The 25,566-nt window shown below is 38.5% G+C and overlaps 2 protein-coding genes across 4 annotated transcripts in view; one reads left to right on the top strand and one right to left on the bottom strand.

The window, feature by feature from the left end:
- The window catches only part of KIAA2026 (KIAA2026 ortholog), a 55,276-nt gene extending 42,884 nt beyond the window's left edge, over positions 1–12,392 (top strand). Inside the window, exons 7-8 of the mRNA XM_030512261.1 lie at positions 1,516–1,703; positions 3,873–12,392. Coding sequence (XP_030368121.1) covers positions 1,516–1,703; positions 3,873–7,519 — 3,835 coding nt within the window. The 3' untranslated portion in view covers positions 7,520–12,392. The remainder of the gene's footprint in view (positions 1–1,515; positions 1,704–3,872) is intronic.
- A 1,358-nt stretch (positions 12,393–13,750) lies between these two features.
- On the bottom strand, positions 13,751–24,412 carry MLANA (melan-A). 3 transcript variants are annotated; one of them, XM_030470586.1, is made up of 5 exons: positions 24,134–24,412; positions 23,178–23,276; positions 20,499–20,595; positions 18,911–19,012; positions 13,751–18,032 (listed from the first exon to the last, which is right to left on the bottom strand). In XM_030470586.1, exons 2-5 carry the CDS (start codon positions 23,249–23,251, stop codon positions 17,964–17,966), a joined length of 342 nt encoding a protein of 113 aa, XP_030326446.1. In that variant the 5' UTR covers positions 23,252–23,276; positions 24,134–24,412; the 3' UTR covers positions 13,751–17,963. The 3 variants fall into 3 exon arrangements, with proteins under 3 accessions (XP_030326446.1, XP_030326447.1, XP_030326448.1); XM_030470587.1 differs by lacking the exon at positions 24,134–24,412 and having other exon boundaries at positions 23,178–23,337; XM_030470588.1 differs by lacking the exon at positions 13,751–18,032 and having other exon boundaries at positions 18,750–19,012.
- Positions 24,413–25,566: the final 1,154 nt, after the last annotated feature.

The following is a 25,566-nucleotide window of genomic DNA, read 5'->3' on the forward strand; positions in this document are numbered from 1 at the left end:
ATGCCCATGGCCTAGGATCCCCATTTCAGGTCATTCTGCAGCCTTCAGCCTGTGCCATAGGAATACCAGTTTCCTGCTCAGCTACAGCAGTTACCTGCCTGGCCACAGGTCCTGCTGATCTGGATTGACCCTCAAACTGACCTTGGGCCTGTATCATCACTGTGGACCTGCCCAGAAATCACTCGACCAGGTCCTGACCCTCACAGCTATCTCTGGACTTGATCCTGATCTAAAACTGTGAATTGACTTCCCAGCTTGACTTCAGACCTGCCTCAGCACCAGGAACTTGCCTGCTGATCTGGGCTCTTGGTCAAACTCAGTTACCACCTCTAGGGCTGCCCTGCTTCTTCATTCAGGGGCAGTGGGATGGCATCCTGGCTGGTGAGGCTCATGCCCTGCCAGCTGTGAATTCATAGAATCATAGAATGGTTAGGGTTGGAAAGGACCTTAGGGTCACCTAGTTCTACCCCAGCTGCCATGGGCTTCATGCTTGGCTCGTTCCTCTCAATTCCTTAGATAGCAGCTGGCCATTGCTGCACTCAGTGCAAACAACTTTATTTTAACACTTAAGAATGGGTAGATTTAAGATATTCTTACTGTCATATGAGTTAGATCCAGACTAAATTCTATTCCTCACAGGGTGCTAATTGGTACAATGTATTTATTCATTCACTAAGTAATCTTCCTAGATACTATGTTGGCCACTAGCTGAATCCTGTAGTTCACTGTATTTTAAAATACTCCCTAGATCTCACCTAAACAATAGTTTAGAAGAAGGGACAATGGAAATATATAGCTGGTTAGGAAAATCAAGGTAAATGGCTGTGTTTCTGAATGGTGTTCAAGTGAGTAAAGCAGCTGTATATTTGTCATGCGTCCATTCTTTGGTGGAGTGTGAGCCTATGGGAATGACAGTAGCAGCTGTACTAATGCCCCAGAGATAAGAAAGTTTACTTAAAAGAGAAAGTTTCCTTATGGTCCCATAGCTGGGCCAAAAGCGTGATGCATGTAGGAAATACAAGACTTACTTAATTCTGTATTTGGGGTTGCCTTCAGAGAAAAGAGTATATTTATTACAGTTAATACACAAGTCCATACAGATTCGTTTGTCACAATGCAAGATGAAGGAAAAAATAGAAGATGAATGCAATAAAACAGTGATGGTCATATTTTTCTTTTGGCCTATTGTTATTTTATTCTTCTATGGAATTCTTGTGTGGAATAGAATTTAGTCATAAGGGATCTAACCCTTATGACAGTAAGAACAGTATCTTTTGGCCTATTGTTACAAGATTCCATAGAATTCAGCTTTGGTGAGGGAAGGAATGTTATTGTCACTTCACTTTTTCTGGGTTTTGGAGACTTGCAGATAGAGCTACCCTGAAATTTTTGCAGGACACAGGCATTTTTATGCTAACTCTTTTTTGTGTGGCAGCAAATACAAATAAAAAAAAAGAATAATTAAAATCAGTGTAGTTCTTTACTTAGGTTAGGGGTTTTTTTTTTATTTTCAAGATCTAGATTGAAGAAGGACTATGATGACTTTAAAAGACATCCAGACCATGATAAATTTAACAGAGAATCGTGGAGTAATGATGAAAGTGAAGTTGATTCTGGCAAAGATTCATTTGCAGTAGTGTGTGGTAAATCTTCAGAGTCTGCAGAACATGTGGAAGTTTCCAAAAAAGATCACCCTGACAATGGTAAGCATTTACTGGAATTTTATAGCTTGAACTTGATTCAGGAGCTTTATTTTTCCGTGTAAGTTTGTCCTACTTTTTACCTTACCTACTACTGTGATAATATTGAAATTGCTCGTGTTGTCTGTCTGACAAATGTAGACTAGAAGAGGCCAGATATGACCATGATGAAAATTCTGATTAATGCAGGTTGTTGCCATTTTTGTGCTTAATTATTTCAGTAATAACATAGTAGGCGCGCTCGAAATTTACGTTATGATGAGTTGACTTTGCTGGCTGCCAGATGCCCACCCAAGCTACTCTGTCAGCCCCTTCCTCAACAGGACAGAGAGAGAAAGTAAGATTGGAGAACACTTGGGTCAAGATACATACAGGGAGATCACTCACCAGTTACTGTCACAAGCAAAACAGACTCACTTAGAGAAAAATAATTTGATTTATTACTAATTAAAAATAGAGTAGGATGGTGAGAAACAAAGACAAAAACTGAAACATCTTCTTCCACCTCACTGCACCCCCATCTCCACCTTCTTCTAGCCTCAACTTCATTCCCAATTCTGCTACCTTCTCTGTCAAGTGACATAGGCAGGTTGGGGATTGGGGGTTGAGGTAAGTTCATAACATTTTGTCTCTGCTGCTCCTTCCTCACACTTTTACCCTGCTCCAGTGTGGGGTCCTTCCCATAGGATACAGTCCTTCATGAACTACTCCAGAATGGGTCCTCTCCACAGCCTACAGTCCTTCAGGATAAGACTGCTCCAGTGTGGGTGCCGCATAAGCCACAGGTCCTGTCAGAAGCCTGCTCTACTGTGGGCTTTCAGTGGGCTGCAGCTTCCTTCAGGGCATATTCACCTGCTGTGGAATAGGGTCCTCAACAGGCTGCAGTGTAGATATCTGCTACAGCATGGTCCTCCATGAGAGGTGGTCAACGTGCTTCACCAGGGTCTTCACAGGTTACAGGGGCATCTGTTCCAGTGCCTGGAACACATCTTTCCCCTCTTCTCCACTGACCTTAGTGTCTGCAGGGTTGTTTCTCTTACATTTTTTTCTTAACAGCTCTTTGTCACACTCCAGCGCAGCATTTTCCATGAGGCATCACCGGCTTGGCTGACAGGCTCACTTATGGCCTACAGTGGATCTCTTTTGGAGCCAGCTGTGTCTGGCATGGGACAGCTCCTGGCCTCTCCTCACAGAGGTCTCTCCTGCAACCCTGCGCTGCCAAAACCTTGGCAACACCTCAATGCACAGCCCTTCTGTCCACCCAGCACCCCTGCCTGCATCCTGGGCCCTCTTGAGCACTTCATGTATCCACCGCTCACTGGCTGGTGATGCTTGATGTTTGGTATGAAACATGTGGCACCCACGCCTTTGTCCCACAGGCACCTCACACTTAGAACTCCACCTGATATGCCCAGACCCCAGCCCTATCTGTTCACCAGCTAATCTGTCTTGAAGTTTGCCAGTCAATTACACACACTGCCCCCACGTACACTGGATTTGGGAAAGACACAGACATCCCCCAGCAGCTGGCACCAGGCACATAGTTTGCACTTCTTGGTCTGTCCTTGCACCTCCCCTTTCTGCTGCACATCCCTTCGTGGGTTTGTATAGCTCTACTGATTACCTCACCCTTTCCAGCCCAGTGTCCAAGATCTACCCTGGAGAGTCACATCTGTTGTAAAGTCCAGGTTGATCTTCCTGGAAGGGGCACCTGCAATTTCTTGATAGCCCATCAATTGGTGTGATTGGTGGGGTTGATTCTTGTCATTATCTCCATGGATGTTTTGTTAGATCTGTGTCTCTGTAAATTTTTTTTCTGGTGTCTTCCTTTTTTCCTCAAGATAACTTTGCTGGAATAAGCATTCTCACACTCTCATATGCCTTCATCAATTACTTTGAATGACTACGTTTGGTTTTCCTCACTATCTCCCACACTGGTCAGGTTTATGTCCTTGCATGTTGTTTATTACTTCCTCCTTTCTTTATTACCGTCTTTTTGCATTGAAAAAGGTTCTTGACCAGATGCTCTCAAAGAAATAGGCATTCTTTTTCCCACATATCCTTACACTTGCAAACTAGCATTTTGCCTTAACTAGACACTGTGTAATTGTTATATAGAGATAATCAGTCACAAACATGTAAAACATAGTTTATGTTTTAATATCCTTGCAGATGAAATGAAACTATTGGAGATGAATTTACCTGCAGGAAAAAACAGAATTCTGAAAAAAGAATCAACTTCCAAAGAAATACAGAAGACACTGCCCAAATGTATTAAACGACAGTCAAAGCAAAATAGCTGTCTGGATCAAAGCACTAATGAGCTTTCACCAAGAAAGAAAGCTAAGCTGAGCACTAATGAGGCTGCGGTCCAGATTTCAGAAAGTAGCCTGCAGCCAGATAGTTGTTTGACTGAGCTGAAACAATTCGAAGAGTCAAATCCAGAATCATTTTCCTTGACAGATCCTACAACATCAGTATCAAACTTTCTGAAAGGGACCAAACCCATCCAGGCCTTGCTTGCCAAGAATACTGGGAACAAAGTGACCTTAACAAATCAACTGTCACCTCCTGCAGGCATAAGTGTGTCTACTTCTGAAAAGACAGTTTCACCACCTTTGGAATCATCACTGATAAAACCAGCATTGCCCTGCCAAACTAGTTCAAAGACTCCTTTACAAATGGTATACAAAATGCCAAATGTCCATTGTGTACCAATAGATCTCCAGAACAGCTCTGTGAAAATTCAAATGCAACCTGTGATGGACCCTAAAACTGGAGAAAAAGTCATGCAACAAGTTCTTATTTTACCTAAGAATTTTCTTATTCAGCAGAAGGAGGGAAAAATTGTGTCCAAGGACACTCAGTCACTACAGCAAAAATCATCTAAGCTGCACTGTACAACTTCACCAGAAATATCAAATGTCAGTGTTTCTTTAACACCTGTTCTGGTGACAGGACCTGCAAATGCTAGCAGTCGGTCACCTAGTACAATTCTTAATAAGAATATTACCCACTTGTCACAAACAACTGGTCCCATGAACACTACACAACCACTGACTGCTGTAACTTCAGCAAGTAACTTATTATCATCAGCAGTTAAGGTGAGCCAAGCTGAAACTGACAAAATCAAGACTACAGTTTCAGTTGCCACATCCCCTGTGTGTTTGACTTCACCTACTCTTTCAACAGCTAGCCAGTCTTTGATATCAGCAACAGCACTAAGTGGGTCTACAAGCACTGCTTCTGCCTGTTATAGTCTTGCCCCTCAGCAGACAACTGACTCCTTTGAAACTAGGCAAGAGCTGAAGACTGTGTGTGTAAGAGAATCACAATCTATTCTGGTCACAACACGAGGTGGAAACACAGGAATTGTTAAAGTGCGAACAAACCCAGACCAGATTTCACCTAGTAGTTTATCTTCTAGTTCAATTTTCACTTATGCACCTCAACTTCAGACCTTTCTTGTGCCAAAAACCACAGCATTATCATGCTCAGCTCTTCCATCTGTAGCAACAACTGTGTCTGGTCTCCCACATACTGGACAATCATCTCTTCCTGAATTTGTTCCCTCAACAGCTGCTTCTGTTAACATTCCAGCTTTCCCAGCTGATTTTACCCAGGCAGTGGAGAAGAATATGAAATTCACATTACACCAGCCTGCTGTTGGATGCACTTTGGGGCAAGTAATAGAGAACTCTAGCTGTGTGTCCTCTCCTTCTTTGTCCTCCATTTCATTAGCCAGCAATTCGATGTCAGCAACTCCAAACAGCCCTGTTAGTGTGACTAGCATTGGAGAGAATAACACTGTTGTAACTCCAAATTCTTCTGTGCTGCAACAAGGCAATACTAAAACTAAAACAAATCCTGTTACACAATCTGAGTCTATTTCAGCAACCACTGGAGATTTAATCAGTGGTATGCCAGTCCAGAAACTTACATTAGTCACAAATCCACCTATCTTATCACCCTGTGGGGCATCAGGAGTCAGTATTATACCCTCTCCAGCATCTACTGGTGTTAATGCTCCAAAGTTTGTTTTCATTAACACGCAAATTGCTAATGGCCCATCAGCCACCAATCTAGTTGCTGAGTCATTGAAACATAACCTTCCTTCTTCCCTAAACAAAACCTTTGTTAGTGCCACAGAGCAACCACAGTTGGTTCTGATCCCATCTACAGTAGGAGCACCAATAAGAATAAATTCATCACCAACTATTGCTCAAGTAAAAGATGTGAAAATTGGACTTAATATAGGTCAAACCATTGTAAATACCAAAGGCAATGCACAACAGGCTCCACCAGTGAATATATTTCACTCTGCCATTTCTAAGGGAGAAGACAAAAAGAGCATGGGCTTGGTGCTATCCTTGACAAGTAGTAATACTGTGGTTCCTGTTCCAAGTTTTGTGAGTCAAAGTGCTGTGTCAGTTACTGAATCTGTATGTGTTGCAACAAAAGCTGAAAATGCTCTTACAGTAACAACAGCAAATGCATGTGTAGAATCTGTTTCAGTAACATCAAGTAGGACTTCTTCTGGGACACGGCCCACTGTCTTGGTTGGTGGAAATGATCCCTTGAGAATAAGGCCAGTTCTGAGTAATCGACTGTGTACATCAAATATTGGAAATACTCTGGGTATATCAACTGTGAAAACAGGACATCTTGCTTCATCTGTGCTGATTTCAGCAACACAACCAACAGTATCTCCTCAAAACCTAGCATCTGCTTTGCAGTTTCCAGTCATTAGCTTGCCTGGATCTATAGCCACCCCCCCCAGAGTGTTCTGTACAGTTCCTCAGTTGGCAGCGGTTCCAGCTCCTCCTCCAGTACCAAAAAGCCAGTTGCCCACACTGCTTCAGTTTCAGTCATCAGGAGTTTCAGCTGCTATGCCAAGTAACGCAGGTATTCACAAACCTCAGAGTGTGTTGCCCCCTCCATCACAAAATACAGGTAAAGTCATTAGTTTTCCCAGTTTTTCTTCCCTACAGTGCCAGCAGGTGCCTCCCAGTACAGAGAAACAAAGTCATGCTTACACTTGTGCTTCCACCATTCATATGTCTGCAGCTTCACCAACTGTAACAAGCAAGGCAGGAAGTCAGTTGTATGAACCTTGCATTCAACAGAAAATAGTCATTAACACCTGTATGCCTTTGGCACCTGGAACTCAAATAATGATTAATGGTACTCGTTTTGTTGTTCCACCGCAAGGCCTTGGAGCTGGCAGCCATGTTCTTCTTCTCTCTTGTAATACAAAACAGACTCCTCCTTTAACTATTAGCCATGGTCAAGAGGCTCAAGATGTACCAGTTGTTAATCCAGTAACTGCGAAAATCATGCTAGCGCCAAGTAATCCATTAAGTTGGCAGATATCAAAACATTCTTTGAAAAGCTCCACAAAAATTGTGAACTCTTTTGGGTCTGCAGATCCTTTACCCATCGTACATGCAACACCTCAGATATTTAGTACTCCAGCTAACTCATGTACTCCATTTTCTGCAGCGACACCATCTGTGTCTTCCATGATAAAATCTCCTGTCAATGTAGTAGCTACATCTTCTGTGGTTTCTGCCATTCATCTGCCAAACTCTCATTTACCAAGCAATACTTCGGTGCTTCACTTAGACACTTCTGTCAAAAAACTGTTGGTCAGTCCAGAGGGAGCCATTTTGAATGCTATAAATACTCCATCATCAAAAGTTTCTTCCATGTCTTCAGCATTGCTTCCTATTGCTGTATCCACAAGCAAAAATCCTACCACTGTCTTCCCTGCATCTCAGTCATCTTGCCTTGATAAACCTGACAAAGCTGCATCCTGAATTTATCGAAAATGAGCCACTTTGAAATTTTGGGGATTCTTCTGACTTTGAAAGTTGTAACTATTGAATAATTTCTTATGTTGTTTGAAACAGTTGATTTACTAAAAATTACTTGAGATTACTGTTCTTTCCTGTTTACCTGTGGGGATTAAGAAGAAAAGTTTTAGTTTGTTGGAAATTTTCAGAGTTCTTTAGTAAAAAGGTCAGAAACAAGTAATGAATTCATTAAACATCTTAGTTTGGAGAAACCTAGCCTTTTGCACATGCTCCATCTTACAGTATGGACTGTTTGCCAGTGTTTATGACAGTATATATCTCCTTTTTATTTGTCAAATTTATTTTTTGTTTCTGTAAAAAAATATTTATGCATTGTAAAAATGCAATCTATGGTATAGAATTGTACATATTCATAAATTCCTAACAATCTGTACTAAACTATATGTACAAAGAACTCTGCTGTCTTATTTATGTTTTGTTTACATATGTATAGTTTTTTAAGTATTTTAGTAATTTTGGACCAGTGTACTGTTTAGCAACAATGCGGAAGAATCTGCATATAATAAATCAAGTTGCTGTACTGCTTTGTGTTGGCAATAGTTTAAAAATGTGTGTATCTATTGCATCACGGCAGAATACATATATACATTGTCCTGCTTAATGCAGGTGCATCTCAGCTGTTGGAATATAGTAGAATGAAGTTATTTAATCTCTTCTGCTCTTCTTTGTGGTTTACATCTCACATGATTTAATAGGAGCTGGAAGGAAGGCCATCTTGATCTTCCCAACACAGGGCAGGATATAACCCATACTTCATTCATTCTTAATAAATGTTTCATCATATTGTGTAAAATCTTCAGTGATGTGGTAAGGCTAGAAATCGTTTCCGAGACACCAGTCTTAAATCGCACTGGTTGCAGTTGAGGACTACCATGTTTTGTCATAAAGCTTACAGATATGTTCATTGTTCTCTTTTTTACAGTCCTGTATGCATTTCCAGGTGTCTGGTAGCTGTAAACGCTCTGTAAGCTTCCATCTAGTCATAACAAACTGTCCAGTTTTTTCACCAGTCACACTTTCTAGATTTGTAAATTTTTTTTGTTTAGCTTTCAATTGTTCTGTCTGCAAGGATACTGCTAAAACATCACACAGTATTAAAGGAGGCCTTACTAGTGCTTTGAGTGGGAATAATTCACATATTACATAAATCTTCCCATTTATGCACTGTATTCAATATTTGTTGGCTTAGGTTCAGCTTTTGATCTGTTAAAACCCTTGGGTTATTTTCTGCAGGTCAGCTGAGTTCACAGCTGCCTGCTGCAGTGTTCATGGAAATAGAAAAGTTTTTTTGTTTCTTTTGAGATTTAGCATATACTGACTTAGCTGCCTATGTAGGAGCTCTTATTTTATGGAAGATGATGATTTTAGAAGTGTTGTATTAAAATCTAAAGTCATAGTCTCTGTTAGTTGCTTGAAAGATCCAGTCTCAGTCTGAACACTTTGTATGTGTAGGATTTTTTTGTGTTTTTTCTTTTTTTAGACACTAGGAGGGAAGATTTCAGAACTCCTCATGAATGTTAGTTGCCTTTTAAATAGCTATGACTTTAAAGGGGGATAAAAGCTTACATACCTTTACTTAGCAGCATTCTTAGACTGATTTTCATCAAGATGAAGCTTCAGCTTTGCTCGTCATCCTGTTGAGTTTTCTCCTTCCCTTCCCCATTTGCTATACAGCTTGGCTGTTTGGATCTTGGGTGGAAAAATGAGACCACAGCTTAATCCCTCTATTGGGATTATTGAAGGGAAGGTAGCTTCCATTCATTTTGTTCTGAAAAGTAATCTGGTAACTAGTTAACTAGAATTCTGTGGAAGCGGGGGGAAGAAAGGCTTGTGCGTTCCGTAGGTGCCTTTCCTTTCTGCAGTAACTAGAAACTTTGAATTGGGAAGTTGCCTCTCAGCAATCTCCATCTTATCTCAGGGTTAGGAAAGATGGAAGCTGTCAGTTTTAGGGAGGCAGAAGGTTTGATTTTATTTTGGAAAAAGCTGCCTATTTCTCATTAAAGGTAATCAATTTTGACGATGCCTAGCAGTAAGTGCTGCCTGCCTGCCAGAGTTTACAGTATTAAGGCTTTTTAAATCTGACTGCATTTTGCAGTTGAATATTGCAGGTGACTTTTCCAACAGAGGAAGATGGCAGAGAATGGCAATTTCTTCCTTTGACATTTTACATACTCTAAAACCATATATACCAGCAACACATTTTATTTCCGTTTCACTGGTCGAACCTTGGGACTGACTTTCCTGGATTTTTCTCTTCTCTTACAATGGCTGTTTTTCCTTTTTAATTTTTATTTCTCTTTGTTGTCGGGCGAATGTCTGCATTGTTTGGAAAGCTTAAGATTAGGTTCTACTGTTGCAGGCAGCCTGGAGAAGAAACTCTTGCATGACATTTTTCTGTGTGCTAATGTAGTAGAAAGTTTTATGCTATAATTAACTCTAATAAAGAGAAAAGTTAGAAAAGCTTAACGGAGGAACTTGGAACTCAAGCTACTTGCCTGAATGATTTCTTAGAGATTTTCTGAATTAGTATGATAATATTTTGTAATTGCTTTATAAGTATTTTATAATTTGGGAGTCATAAACTTTGCATCATGCAAAGTTTGATTCAGTTTGATTAGAATTTCATGGACTTTTATTCTCTACTGGACACATGTTCAGATTCCAAATTCTATTGGAAAAAGGCTTGAGACTGCTATGTAATGAGTTTGCATGATTCATTATTTTGTAAAAACAAATTTTAGTCAATTTTCTGAATAAAATTCCTCTTCCCATCATTCTTCTCCGATAATATAAATGTTGCTCAGAGTAAGAATTTCTTTCAAATGAAAGTAAATAGCCGTTGGCAATTTGCTATGTATCTTTTGTTCTCTGGACCAAATATATAGTGCTACCTATAGCACAAAAAACTGAAAAAAGTAGGTTATAGTCCAGAATGAAAAAGCTGTCTTTGATGAAAATGAAAAAAATATCTTTGATGTTTACCTAAATGGACATATTCTGCACAATAGTATCACTTTGCTTTGAGTGGAAAATGACATTCATTTTGCCTCACTGTTCAAACCCATGTGTGTGCTGCCATTTTCTTCTAGGGATTCTGCCTCTGCCCTATACTAGGCACAATTAGGCTTCACAAATTATCAGGATTCATAGAAGTACCTGTTCAAACCAAGTGTTACTGTCAAGTCATTCAAACCCACTCCGATTTCACCAACATAAAAAAAGAGTACAATGGGAAAAATGAATCAGAAATTCTCCTGACAAGCAAGAGAAGAGAAACTTACTATTTGCCTCATATATGTAGGTCAGAAAATTACTAAAAGCTGGCATTTGAAGGGAGTCCATAGCCTCATTACAGTTTGTTTCATAGCTGGTTTTGCTTATATTTTGTAGTACTGCAGAATTTTAGTAGCCCAAATTGATTTTAAAGTAAATTAGTAATTTCTATTAAATATGAATGTTTGTTATGACGAGGCTGTTTCCTTTAAAAAGAACAGCAGAAGGTGCTCACAAAAGCTTAAATTCATGTATCCTGTTCTCTGTAAGCTGCACCTAAAGTGAGTTTACTGGCTCAAGATTAGTAATACCATATCAGACTACAGGTCCATCTGTCCTCCCATCATGTCTCTTGAAGCAGTCAACAGTCGCAGTCTGGAAGAGCATAATAAAAGGCCTGAATATTCTTCTAGTATCTACTAATCTGTGAGCCAGTCTTCCTCAGACAGCTGTGATTTTTTTTTTCAATTTAATAGCCCTCGGTGTATATTTGTTATTAAATTGACCAATATTTTCTAGAATTCTTCTTGAACACAGATAAACTATTACCATCCACAGCCTCGTCTGACAAAGAGCTTTTCACGATGTGTAAATAAACCTGTTTGTTTCTGAACCTGGCACCTGCTAGTTTTATTTGGCATAAATAATATTTGTACTTTAAGATACAATAAGCCTTTGCTCCTTTCTCATTTTTCCATGTGGCCTATGTAGACCTTTGCCATGTTGGTTGTGTCTTTTCTGGAGTAAAGAGACATCATCAATTATTTCTTATATGGAAATAATCAGTTACTGTCATTGCTGTTTGTACCTTTTTCAGTTTTACTATATCCATGAGATGTGGGATCAGAATAATGTATGTTCTAAAATCACTATGAATCTATTCAGCAGTGTGGTGATGATTATTCCCTCGTAAGAATTATTTCAATTTTGGGGGGTGGGGTTCTGACTATGATTTAGCCTTGTACTAACTTTTTCGTAGAAATAACAATTGTAAACCAAATTCACAGAAGTATAAAAGTAAATTCAATCCATCCTGTAAGACTATACCAGAATATCATGGCTCTAAAGACCTGATCTTTAAACCAGATTATTGAAACCAGTGTAAGTGTGGCACTGTTCTTCCCTCTGTACAGTTCCTACTTTTATTTACTTTGCCTCTCTGGGAAATGTAAAAAGACAAACTGCTGTAATGATTTTGAACATGATTGTATTTCTCATTATTTTTGTGCATAGAGTACAAGCTTTAATTCTGTATGTTAGGTGCATGATCATTTTAAACACATTGGCACACAAAAAATGGTGAGTTGTTGAGGAGGCCACTTTTGCAAACATGACACAGATTATGTTCTATTTTAAATATTTTCCTTGAAACTACAGTTTGTCATAAAACAAACTTTAAGGTCTTGATAAACATGTCTTCTTTTTTCAAAAGATCAGACTATCTATAGCTCATGGGCACTTAGTACCAGCAGGTATGTTGAGATTCTGTCCACAAAATGTACTGGTATTTGTAGAATCATTCTTCACTCCCTTGTTTTTAATCACATGAAGCAGTAAAATAGAATATCAGAGAGGGATTTGTGATTGGGTAGTATTATGTATCACAGGGTGTCTTGGTTATAATAAGAAAATAGTGGAATTAGGATAGAATCAATTAACGATGTATAAAAGGTAGGTATTTTTAGCATATTCAGTTTTAACTGAGGAGGAGGAATTGCTTACATTTATTTATGAAAAACCAATTCATATCAGCAACATGGCAATACTAAAATTACAATAGTTTGTTTGAGGCTTGTCTGGCCAGTATTCTACAGTTCAACTGCCTTCAAAACACTGCTCTTGCTTGTAGAGTGCTTTTCTGCAAGGTGATTTTAGAAGAACCTTTAATAGGCAAACACTTTCAGGTGGGGGAAACCAGTCTGAAAGTGTTTTCCTCCTTCAATGGCCCAAGAAATTGATGCAAAAACTAACCTTTTGTTAAAAAATAGCCCATATTGGAAGTGAGTTCCTTAGTTTGGTGGCTGGAATGCAAGTGATTGATACAGCTGGTACAGCAGTCCAGTCTTTGTATAAGCTGCACCTGTGACTTTATCTCACTGTGGTGGCCAGTAGAGAATGCTTAGCAAAAAGAACAAGAAATAGAACAAGTGTGAATGCATCTTACCGGTATGTGTACATAGCCTCCAACAGTAATTCCAGAATAATCGTGTGAACTCAGCCTGGACTTGTCTGTGGCATGAAAGAACAGATTCCGCAGCCAGGGATTTTGGTACTGGAAAAAGGTGAGCAGTAATTCAGAGAAGCAGAGCAGAAAAAAAAAGAGAAAAATGGACATAAAAGCATAAAATTGCTTCTCCAGTTCAAGTTGTGGTAGGAGAGGTGCATGAATCCTGCTAAAAAGTGTAAGTTTCGAGTGAGGAATTGACTCTGAAGTACTGTTTTTGTCCTTCCTCTTGGTGAGGGCAAAAAATGAGGTGTAGAGCATGTGGGCTGCATATCCTGGGGATTACAAATGTAAGACTGTATCAACACCAGAAACGTTCAGGGAGAGATTTCTGGAGATACAAAAAAAGGAGTAATTTATACAAGATAGGCATCTGATACCTTAAAATTCCTTGCAAGGACTGGCCCATGTGACTCCAGCAAAAGTGGAATTTACTGCTGTCACATGGCAAAAGTTTTTTTGGGGAACTGGAGAAGACAGTAGTAGTGGTTTGTAGCTTTGTTGTCAATGGTGTTGGCATATTGAATTCTTGACACATTCTCCTCCTTTTTTTCCTGGTAAAATACGGCTCAGTAGGCTCTGGTTTTCTTTTGATAAGTAGATTTGAGACACAGGTCAGGGAGGATGAGGATGACATGGACACGCGTCTGTCATTCATATTCCCATGAGCACAAGGCATTTATGAACACTGCTACCCTCAAAAATGTGGTCTTTTTTATTGGCCCAAGAGTAGAACCTATGTGGATAAAACGTCTTGAAGAGCAAGGGAACTAACAGTTCTTTCTGTTCATTAGAAACCAGCCTGCCCTTGAGCCAAGGATTTTGTGGGGAAAGGAAATCAAGAGAAAATTGAAGGATTGAGTAAGGATACAGAATACGGAGGGTCAGTTCCACAAGGTGCACAAGGGCTGGTTTTTAGCGGTCAGCATGGATGGGTTGTGTAAATAGTAGCTGTAGAAACATTTTTAAAATCTCCCCTGCTGCTAGTTTACCTTTATTACTGTATGTAAAGTTCAGTGCTGGTATGTGGCCAAAAGACAACGCTGGAGACTTGCAAGCACTTTTCAGATTTAATGGGCAACAAAATATGTTCAATGAAATGGCGTGAACATACAACAGCCTTTCAGTTTTGTTGCACAGTTTAATATGTAGTCAGCAGAAAAGTACACGAGAAAACACTACTTCTCCAAAGCACAGAGGATTTCGTTAACCGCTTTCTTTATGTAAGAAGTGAAAATAAGCTTGCTTTTAAAGGCAAGAAAATATTCTTAAGTCATGTAGGTACATGGACATACACCGGCAAAATAATGGATATTTTACCAATATTAGACGTAAATATGAATCAAAATATACTCATAATGTTTTAACTGAAAAATTACAAGCAATATGGTTAATACTAATACACTTTTTGAGTCCAAGATGATGTATCTACATTCCCAACTGCAGCAGGTATTAAACCACAAGAGACTGCTGAGGTCAATGTCACTGGATTGTCTTGGCGACCAGCTGCATATGCCAGTCCTGTTACACTGGATTGGTGAGACTCCAATAAACCAAGTGCTTCCTGCGGAAAGTCACTGGTACTTTTTTTTACCATAGCCCTCTGATGTATGCAGTATATACCCTCTGGCTCTTGGCCCCATGAGTGTTTTGCTACATGGTTTAGAATGCCAGAAATACTGCACTCATCAGCGCCAGCTGCATTTTATCTTTGTGCAATGGCTGGGATGGCTGACCAATATTCTGGAGTCTTTTAAGACCTACATTGGGACTTGTAACCTCATCAGGAAGTAGATGATGGATCATCTATTCATCATCTAATCATCATTCCAGGTATGATCCAGCAGGATCATACCAGGAATCCAAAAACAGACAATGCAACTCCTGCTGCCATTGTAATTTACCAATTTGACCAAAACACGCTGTATTAATGAAATACATGCCTTGTTTCCAAGTTGTTCATTGTATCTATGTGATGGTTGCATGCATAGCTATAGATGTTGTTATATACAAGCTCCTGTTGTACAGATAAACTTTGATAACACTGTGACTACTTTTCTGATGGAAGCCATTTAATGTAGACCAGTAGCAAGCAGAGCTTCATTCCCAGCTATGACCAGCCACCTCACTTCTTCAGCATCCCATCACCATTCCATCTCCTAAATCAATCTCCTTGAGTTGAGGAGAACTCAAACTGCCCATGGGTTTCTTCATTTTCTCATTTGGTGGAAGAAAATAAAGCACAAATACCATGTTTGTTGAGAATTATAGTTGTAATACAAGGCATCTTATAGCAGCCTGGTTGGAAAGCGGGTAAAAAAGGAGGAGCAGGAGATCTTTGACTTTTACACTCTTTCTATACATACATGACCACACGAGAGAAATTATAAATCTAAATTTTGGTGACCATTTGTTACTCTCGGGGCATATGACTGTCTAATAGGACAGCCTTTCCTGGAAATTTGAGAACTCTATACTACATTCGCCATGTGTGGTAGTTGCAAAGTTTCTCTTTCTTCTTAAAGGGACAGACATCCTAGAAAGTTTTAGCTTGTCTTTAGTGAATTGCGGTGTGATTGAGTGTAATACCGAAGGTAATTGTAATGTAGCCTGTTCTTGCAGCATGCATCTTTGGCAACTACAAGTCTCTGGCTTTCAGATTCTGACTTGTCCTCTGTTAGTGTTTTTTAATGGATCAGCAGTCAGCCTCTCCAGTGCACCCTCGTTCGGCGTAGAGTTAGGTTTGGAAAATGGAATCTGTGAGGGTGTTTAGCGTAACTGATGAAGCTTCCACCTCTCAAATATAGAATTCTATGAACCTCTATTTCTTACTCTTTTTTCTATGTGCAAATTAAAATCTGAGACCACTGTCTAACTGTGTCTATAAATAAAGAATACTGCTTTCACAGGGAGGAAAAATGGGAAGACTGAAACCAGGATAGGTTTCCAAGAGAGCTTACCTTTCCTTTAAGTATCTATAAATTAATGTCAGAGTTCAACAGTTTCAGCTCTGGCTGCTGACCAATTCTAACAATTTGGCCTTATATAGTTCTGGAACTAAATTAATATTTCTACTTGGTCAGTGTTAACTTCCTCATGAGCTTCTGAAATGGCTGATAACATACTTAATGCTGATACTTGATCCCACACTGAAAAATGTGTGGGATCAAGTAAAACTATTTGAACTCTAAGCACTTCACTTCTTTATAGTAATTAATTTTTATAGAAATTACTTTTTTTCTCAGCCATGAATGTGTATGTCAGCTGGATTCAACTGTAGCACCACGCAGTCTTTTGAAAAGATGTTGCCCCAGGATAGAATTGCAGAGTACACAGTTGCTAAACATCATTAGCCTCGAGCTTTAGCTTACAAAATCTGCAAAAAAATAGTCAGCCATTGTGTTCTACATCTCTGAAGCTGACTAGTTATAAGCTGGCATTTTGTATATTTTCCTGTGTATTTTTCTTCTTGCCACTAAAGAAGTCCACAGAAGTTTTTCCTTAAAGGTGTATGTTGGAAATGACACATATTTCTAAATACAAATTTCTAAATACAAATAGCAACTAAACTGATAAAACCAGATATATTTATTATGACCTTTCACAGAAATTAGCTATTTATTACCGTCTAACAAGTATCTAATATTACTAATCTATAGAAACACTTTCATTAAAAAAGAAACATTTCCAAAAACCTGTGTCTTATTATTTATCACCATACATGGAGTTTGTGTAAGGCAAGTAAGTCTCCCTTGTATTTAATTTTTTTGTTTGTTTTAAAGTGTTTGTGTTTGCATATTTGATGACAACTGGATTTTTTACTAATAGCAGATAATTGTTTTATGAAAATAGTTTTCTTCTGTAACTACTTTTCATTTTAACAAATGTTCAGTTTTAGCTGCCTCCTGCTGTGAGATACCAGGTCTTGTGTATAAATGTGTTGATCAGCATATAATCTTAAGTAATAATCTGACAAGTAAACAATAACAAAACAGGCTAAGTACACAATAGCTGCCAAATGTACGTAGCCTAATTTGTGTGTATCACAATTATTTGTTTACTATTACTGCTAGTGTTCTGTCAACCTGAAAGTATATCTTGGAGTCTGCTGTCTCCTGTATTCTTCAAGGAACAGGGGCTTCACACGTTTTCTTATATTTGTTTCATCCCATTAGAAACAGATGACACATAAAGCTCTGCATCTGAGAAGTTCTTTTGCTTTCTTACAAGACTGCCAGAAGGAAACTAAAGGTCATCATCACTATACCCAGTGACCGGTATAACATAACATGGACTCTAAATAGAAATTTCTGGATTGCCTGGATCATGTTTTGTGAGGAATTATTTCATTACAAGTACATAAACAAGTGATGTGAGGTAAAAGCCTGCTGTAAAACACAGTCACTTTTTGCCAGTTAATGGAAGAACTGCTGGTAGGGAAAATGGTTGGTCTTTGTCACAGGACATGTAATCAAATGGTTTTGTCTACTTTATGACAGATTCTTGTACATTACGTTCCAGGGAATAGTTTAGAGAATAAGCAGGAAGATGAAAACAAAGGTGCCAACACTTTCTATTCTGGTTGATACTCCATGGTATATACTTACTCTTGGTAGATCTATGAAGGATGCAAGATCCCCAGACTTAAGTACAGTGTATTATCTGATGACAGGAAATGAAAAACTTAAACCAGCAGCACATTCAGATTTATTGAGGCTTTTCAAGAACCAGTTCTGTAAACTAAGAAGCAAAAATTCCAGCAACTGCTAGTGAAAGCATGTGAATTTTTTTAAATTATTTTAGCCTTAAGAAAGTTAAGCGTGTGCAGAAAACTAAGAGGGAGCATGAAGAAATTGAATCAGTATGTTTAGAGTTTAAGATCTCCTGTTATCATGGTGAATAAGGTGGAGGTGAGTGATCTGCAGTAATTTTGTCATAAGCTGGTGGAGCATCAGGTACCTGTGGTAAGGAAAATGTGTGTGTGAAAGACTGAAAAAATAATTGAGGTACAAGAAAATTACAAGGTTAGTTTTTGCTGATATGCTCTTTGGTTTTCATTCAAAAAAATAATTAAATTAATTTTGTTTGTATCATTCATCCAAAGAGAAAATTTCCAATGTTAAAAGGACAGGAATCTGAAAGAATCTTTTTTTTTTTTCTTTTTTTAGTTAAAAATTCAAGCCAATATTGAAGCGTTTCTTTAAGAGTTGTGATATAGGTACATTGTCTTATTTCAAATGGTAACAATTCGGGCAGCTTATTTAAAATTGGTTGTACATTAGCCTTCTCTCTATTCTAAAACTATAAAAAACACCCTTAACTTGATATATATATTTATCAATTAAGTTACTCTAACTTTTTTAAAATTATGGGTTTGAATGTTCATCTTTCCATAATGATTAGAGGAGCTAAAACCTTGAAGCTTGATAATGTTCCCTGACAATCCTTGTCAAGGTATAGGATACCAGAAATAGTCCATTTGTTGTTTGTCAGAATGCCAAATGAAACATCTGCTAGGGAAGTTTTTGTCTATTCAGTGCATTTCAGCATTGAGGTGTTACAGCGTTCTAATAGATTGCATAATGATCATACAACTTAAGAATAAAGCCAGGGGAAAGAAGAGACTTTTTAAAAGAAGAATTTTCAATAGTAGATTTAAAACACGCTTTTCCCAGTAAAAAAATAGTGCAAAATAGTACTTTTAAAGTTAATGTAGGGGCACTGAAAACCTAATACAGAGAGCACACCCCAAGAAAGAAATCATCAAGTGTTTACCAAGATTGTCTCACCATGTTTTACTGTGTTGTGAGTAAATGCAACTGTGAGTTGCAACTTACCACAGAATTCAAGTTTCTGTACTCCTGCAGAGCCATTTTGCAGTCCAGTGTTGTTCCTTCACCTACCACAGTTCGTATTGTGCCCACACCAGAGCTTTTGCTCTGTGACAATCATAAGGAAATATGGGGAAGATGAAAAGAAAGAAGAAAATATGAAGTTGGAGAAAAATATGCATCGTTTAATACTTGACAGCACATTTACACTAGGAATTAAAATGAAGTATTAGGGCTAGGCATAGTGCCACCAAGTAAGAGAGGTTATCTAGCTAGCTATTCTTCCTGTCTCCACTGAGACATACTGTCTCTCCTGTATTATCCAATTATATTGCCAGAAAAATGAGGATCAAACATTTCAGGTCCAGGGTTGTTGTAGGAACTGACCTTCTCACATACCTGAATGCCACCTCTTTTATCCCACCCATTTCTTTCATTCATTTCCAACCTTTTTCTTTTCTATTTTTCCACCATTTCTTTTGTATAGATTCTGTACCAGTTCTCCCCTGGCCAAAAAGCCTAACAAAAATTTGATTTTCAAAACCAGGAAGCTGTGATTTGCGAAGAGAAGGAATTAAAAAATAGATTGTCCTTTTTGCCATGATGTACAAAGCAGGCATGAAAGAATTCTGGTTTGCTTTTTGAAGAGTTTTTTTGAGCATTACCTTCATTTTTGCAACATTTCATTTTGAAAATTTAGGTTTTATGTATTCTGCCAGTTGATACATGTATAGGATAGATCACTGGAAAGGTAACAAGACAAAGTTATCAGAAACAGCAAGGAAATGGGTTTGTTGACTTAAATGAGAGGTATGATTTTTAATTCCACATAGTCACATTTTTTCCAAACTATTAGAATAAAATATATTTACTGTAAAACATATAATTGGATAAAGCTTTCAACTTAGATTAAAAGTGTCCACTCTTTCATAGTAGAGAGAGCAGAACTTCAAAGATAAAGTTTCGAGACTTCTAATAACAGAAGTTACAGGAAGGATTGTACCTTTTTTAATATATTTTAAGAGGACACAAAGTAGATTTTTTTTAGTAGCGTTTAGAAAGCAAACCTCAAACCTGCCCTGCTTTTTTGTATATTAAAATTGCAATTCAACTTTTATACAAATAATCATGCATCGCCCATACAATAACGTAGTATTTACTTACTTGTAACAGTTATTTTTCTTCTTTGCTTCCCAGATTTACTCTAAATATATCTGTCCTTATTTAGGGGTAAGTCTTATGAGTAGTGAATATGTTATTTTTATTTAAATGAAAATACACAGAAAACATCTTGGTTTTGTTTAAGTATTAAATATAATAATATAATCATCCACCCACTGTGTTGGGCAAAGTTGGGCAACTGGTTTCATCTCCCTCTGCTCCTGCTTCCTCTTACCCCTTTGCCTGATTGGCAAGTTCTTCAGGGCAAGCTGTGTTTCACATTGTGCCATTTTACCTGTGTATATATCAGTGTATATATTGCCTGAGAAAATGATGTCCTATTACAGATTCAATGTTCTTGGCACTTACGTAATGTAAATATTGATAATATGTTACATACATAGCATACTAGAACGCCAGCTGCCATGCTTACCCGTAGACTTTTGTAGCCACTACGTCTTTTGTAATACCAGCAGCCAAAGATAAGTAAAATTGCCAGCACCAAAATGGAGAGTCCAATACCCAGGGCTCTGTTGGGAAAGCAAAACAAAATGACACCAGAAGTAGGTGCATTCATCTGGGAGCAAGAATGAGGGGAGCAAGTTTGTAGTTTGTATCAGTACCCTTTTATCAGAGAAAGGCATGGAGCATTATTTACCTCAGAAAACAGATGAAGTATCAATAACTTCAGCCAGTCTCTGTAGACTAAGCAGTTAGTTAAATTGTCTGCTAAGTTCTTAAGCATTTTAAAAAAGATGAATACACTGGTTCGAAGATAATAATCTACCAGTGGCTACTGCTTCTAAAAACAATCCCTGCACTGCAATATTGGAAGAGAATGTGAAATTAATAAATGCCACACCTGCAAAGGCACAGCTCATGTTCATTTGTTACGTTTCTCTGGGCAGCAAGTATTGAGAAATGTACCCTAATTGCATCATATTGCAACAACTGCTGGTGACAGAAGGATTTTTTGGATACATGAAACACTACATAACCTCAAAACCAGAGTAAGAAACCTTGGATTATTCATAGAGCTCTATAATTCTTCAGTTCTTGTTCCATGACATACTAGACAAAGTATCAGTGTCACTGGGTCATTTTAGGGAACTTACTTAGGCTTTGCAAACTCTGCTGTAAGACATCCTTCCCACTGCTTATCAGGGACATGAGAGAAGTAGCACAGCACAGTTTCACTATCTGTCAGAAAACAAGCTGACAAATTGCAAGTTTCCTAGTCACAAAACCCCCCTCCTCCTGTGTTAGTATCCTCCCTTGTAAGACATATGGAATTCAGTCCCCATGTTATTTGTTCTTCAACTGTTCAGGAACAGAAAAGTCTGCAAAATGCTTAAAGGGAACAGAGGACAGGAAAAAAAATGACCACATAAGTCAGGACAAACACATTCTAACACACTTTTATATATCATCTGTCCAGTTGCCCTGCAGGGATTTTTTTTTTTGCCAGGCTTTTCCACTGGGACTGAGGACCTGGGTATGAGACTTATCAGAGACCATTTATACCTATTTGCTATCATTTGCAGTGACTCAGAGTCTCGTGAAGGAGCAATTCATTGTGACCCAAGAAGCCTGAAAGAAGATGCAAACAGATTCAAATGGCAGAACAGGCTGTTTCTTTGTCTGAACTGCCTGACTGCTGTTTGAAGCGTGAAGCCCCATGGAGCCAAAGGGATTTTCTTTTTCACAAGTACCTGAATCTTGCAAGTTGCTCCTGCCCTTTCAAGACTTTGTGTTGATCTGTTTAACCCAAGAATACAGCTTATGGCATTGACTTGTTTCCTGGTGCAGCTGTGTTGCAGCTGATCTTCAAATTTACAGGATGTCTCCACTGGTTTTGTTCCTGTCCCCCGCACAGTTAAAACTTGGAGGGACTACTTCTCCAAGCAACTGCTGCCGTTCCTACATTCTACATATGCAAACTTTCTGCTTTTCATGTGCTGTGTAGATTTAGCTGTCCATTAGCCTGTATCCCCTCCCCAGAATGTATCTCATTTCTGGATCTGGTGATTCTAACTGTGTTTGCCATCTAACTCCTTCCTCACCTGTTCAAGAGGCTAGTATAAAAAGCGTGTATGCAATTTCTTGCAATTCCGGTGAAAGTTGCAGCTGTGCTATTAGGAATCTGTGCTTTTATCTGGAATGCTCCTTTTGGTACTGGAAGAAGAGTCACTTTTCCATCACATACCTAGAAAAACTGCTTACAATTGCAGTCACTGGAATTCATAGCAGTTAGAAATGAGCATGCTTAGTTTCAAGTGTTAAGACATCAGCAGCCAGCTTTTGGAGAACTGAACTGCTCTGGAAGGACTATGAGAGAGCCTTCCCCTTTGTTTATTCTCTCTGCCCAGGGATGAACATGGAGAAACAAGTATCTTGCTGTATGTGTGTGGCACAAGTCACAAGTTTGGGGGCCACTGAGCCAGTAGCAGAAGCACATTTCACATAGACATATCCCAGGCACATTTGAAATACTTATCTAAAGTAACAATATATCACCAATAGGACAGTGTGTCTAATAAACCAAGACCAAACATATTTTATTGTCAGCAAAACCAACAAAATATTAGCTTGAATTAGTTCTGCTTAAGTGGAGTCTCACCCACTTAGTTTACTGAGAGTCACATTTGTATGGCATTGATGTCTCCATCTGCTTTTTGATGATATTTTTCCATTTCTCTGGGCTTTTCACTTACATGATGCTTTAGGGTGAAACAATGTCCCTTTGAGGTCCTGAAGAGAGGTATATGGATCTGGAGACAAAACTTAGTGAAAAGATCACCTTGCAACAGCCTCAAAAGAAAATTCTAAATAAGCCTCAAAATAAGCCTCAATAAACCTGGTAATTTTATTATAGAGGATAATGACTTATCATCATATGATCAAACTCTAAATTCTTGAAGTCTGCAATTCTGATTTTTCTTAATCTTTGAGGGCTCTTATTGATTCTGCAATGACAAACATAACAGGATAGATAAAACACACTCCGTCTACATTCAACAGTGACTTTTTCAGATACTATTTTGTACAATTCTTTCAATGTAAATGTTTATCACCAGCTTACATGCTAATATAGGTTTTGCTTTATGCTTACTCTTCTGCTGCAAGATAGCCACGTCCTTTCCCTCTGAAAAAGTTGCCATCTGTATGGTGGTTTCTTCTGGGCATGTTGTGAGCTTGGTCCTGCTCAAGCCTGCAAGGTAGAAATACAGTGCCTCAGTGTAATAAATGCTTTGTTATCTTCAAAGCATATTATTATCAACTTTTTTGTTTTAATGGGAGCATTTTAGGGAGGCAGGACAATTGGATATCCTCACAATCAAGTAGATCCATCTACATATGCAACTCTTCCAATTTAAGTCAAAACTCAGAACCATAACTATAGTCTATGTTTGAGTAGCTCCACTAACATCAGGACATTTGCACCTAAATGCAACAGAGAAGAACTTGGCATGGTTGCTTTAGGTAATAAGTGATGGCCAACTTCTGAAGTAAAATCTCTCAGGAATATAGAAAGAAAGGCAATTTACTTGGATAAGAAAAACTATTCAGAGGAAGAAAAACTAATATTATCCTTAGAAGCTTCTTTATTTCTGTTATTGCCTGTAAATGCTCAAGGGCCATGTCTTCAACCAGCATAAACAGTCAGCGACCTGTTCATTTTCAGATGATTTTTCTAATTTATGTCTGTTGACAATTTATAGTTAGATGTGTAGGGAATTTGTATTATAATCTTAATTTCCAGTCTTAAGGGAATAATCATCCAGCTAAATGTCTGAACAATTAAAAATCTAATTGGTCAAACAGTGAAGAAGAAATCCACAAATAATTTTTCTGTCATTTAAAGAGCGGAACAGATGCTACTTGATAGTATTCAGCTAATCTACCTATCTTACGCAGGTGAAGTATAAAAAGTGTATTGAAGTGTATAAAATATATGGGAAACAGAACATTTTCAGAATTCAGTTAGAGACAGTTATATCTCTTCTGAAGCACAGTTTTGAAGTAACACAGAAAATTTTGCATAGAATAAGAAAATACAAATCTTACCTCCTTCAGACGTGTATTCTGCCTGTTAACTGAAAGGCATGTGCAGCTTTCTTCTCCTTGACTTGGTCTGGTTTTTACTTCTTTGATCTGTTCTCTTATGACTATCACGAGTTTAAATTCCTCTCAGTACAGCTTCTGAATGCATTAATTAGCATGAAAGAGGCAAGGAGACAACTTTTCTTTTTTTTTCCTACAGCCTGCATCCTTCCCTCCTGATAAGCAGCTCAAAAAGTTTGTTATTTCTTCATTTATTACATATCCTCTAAGAAATGGGTCAACACCATTTTACCTGCCTAATCAGTACAAGCTGGTAGAGTGGGTTGACTATTTCTAAATTCAAACATGTTCTGATTTAGGGATGATTATTTTGTGGCAGAGGGGTGGTGATTTCACACGTGTTTAACTATAGTTCTGTTTATGCACACTTTCTGCACCATTTAACACTGTGGAAACCAGTATAGTTGGAGCAGAACTTGTAGACGGATGCTGTTATTCCATGATAGAAGAGTTTAGATTAAGGCAAGTACAATTTAATTCTTACTGCAAAGCAGCTGCTGCAACAAAAAGAGAGTCTGTCCCATGGGCTTCAGTACTAACGAAGCCTAGTTTCCTATGGACTTGCATGAATTGCCTGTGCTCATTAAATGTGTAATTCCATTTACAATACCAGGCAAGAAAAGGCAGGCTATGATTAATTCAGAGGTCTGGGTGCTGTGTTAGTTACTGCCAAATTAAAAAAAAAAAAAAAAAAAAAAAGGAGCCATGTTATGCTTGTCATTTGTCCCAATTAACCATTAACTTCCTGCCACTTTTGGGGTTTTTTTACGTTTAAAGGACTCAAACTTAAAACTTTGAAGTTTTCACTTACCTTTGAAGCTGTGAACCTGGCTCTAAATGTGGTTGAAAATGGCTGGCACATTCAAAAGTTTACAGAAAGAACAGATAGTGTGAGAGATCAACAACCATTTCCCTAGGAAATCAAATGAAAAGTCTTAACATCAATGTTCTTAGCTACTGCAGGGCTGGGAAGAGCCAGACCATTTTTCTGCTTCTATTCTTTGCCTAGTTATGGTAAAAATTTGATCTGGTTTTGGACATTTTTCCATGGTGGTGCCAAGGGTGGCAGTGACAGGACCAGAGGCAGTGGGTGCAAACTGAAACACAGGAGGTGCCCTCTGAACATCTGGAGGCACTTTTTTACCATGGGGGCAAGTGAGCCCTGGCAGAGGTTGCCCAGAGAGGTTGGAGAGTCTCCTGCCTCTGAGATACTCAAAAGCCGCCTGGACATGGTGCTGAGCAATGGGATCCAATTGATCATGCTGGAGCAAGGGCGTTGGATGGCATGGCCTGCAGACAGCCCTTTCAACCTCAGTCACTGTGTGATTAACATCAGAAAGATCTAATTGTTTTTGCTAGGCCCATTAAAGTTTGAA

Source organism: Strigops habroptila, chromosome Z (assembly GCF_004027225.2).
Source record: "Strigops habroptila isolate Jane chromosome Z, bStrHab1.2.pri, whole genome shotgun sequence".
Lineage (NCBI taxonomy): Eukaryota > Metazoa > Chordata > Aves > Psittaciformes > Psittacidae > Strigops > Strigops habroptila.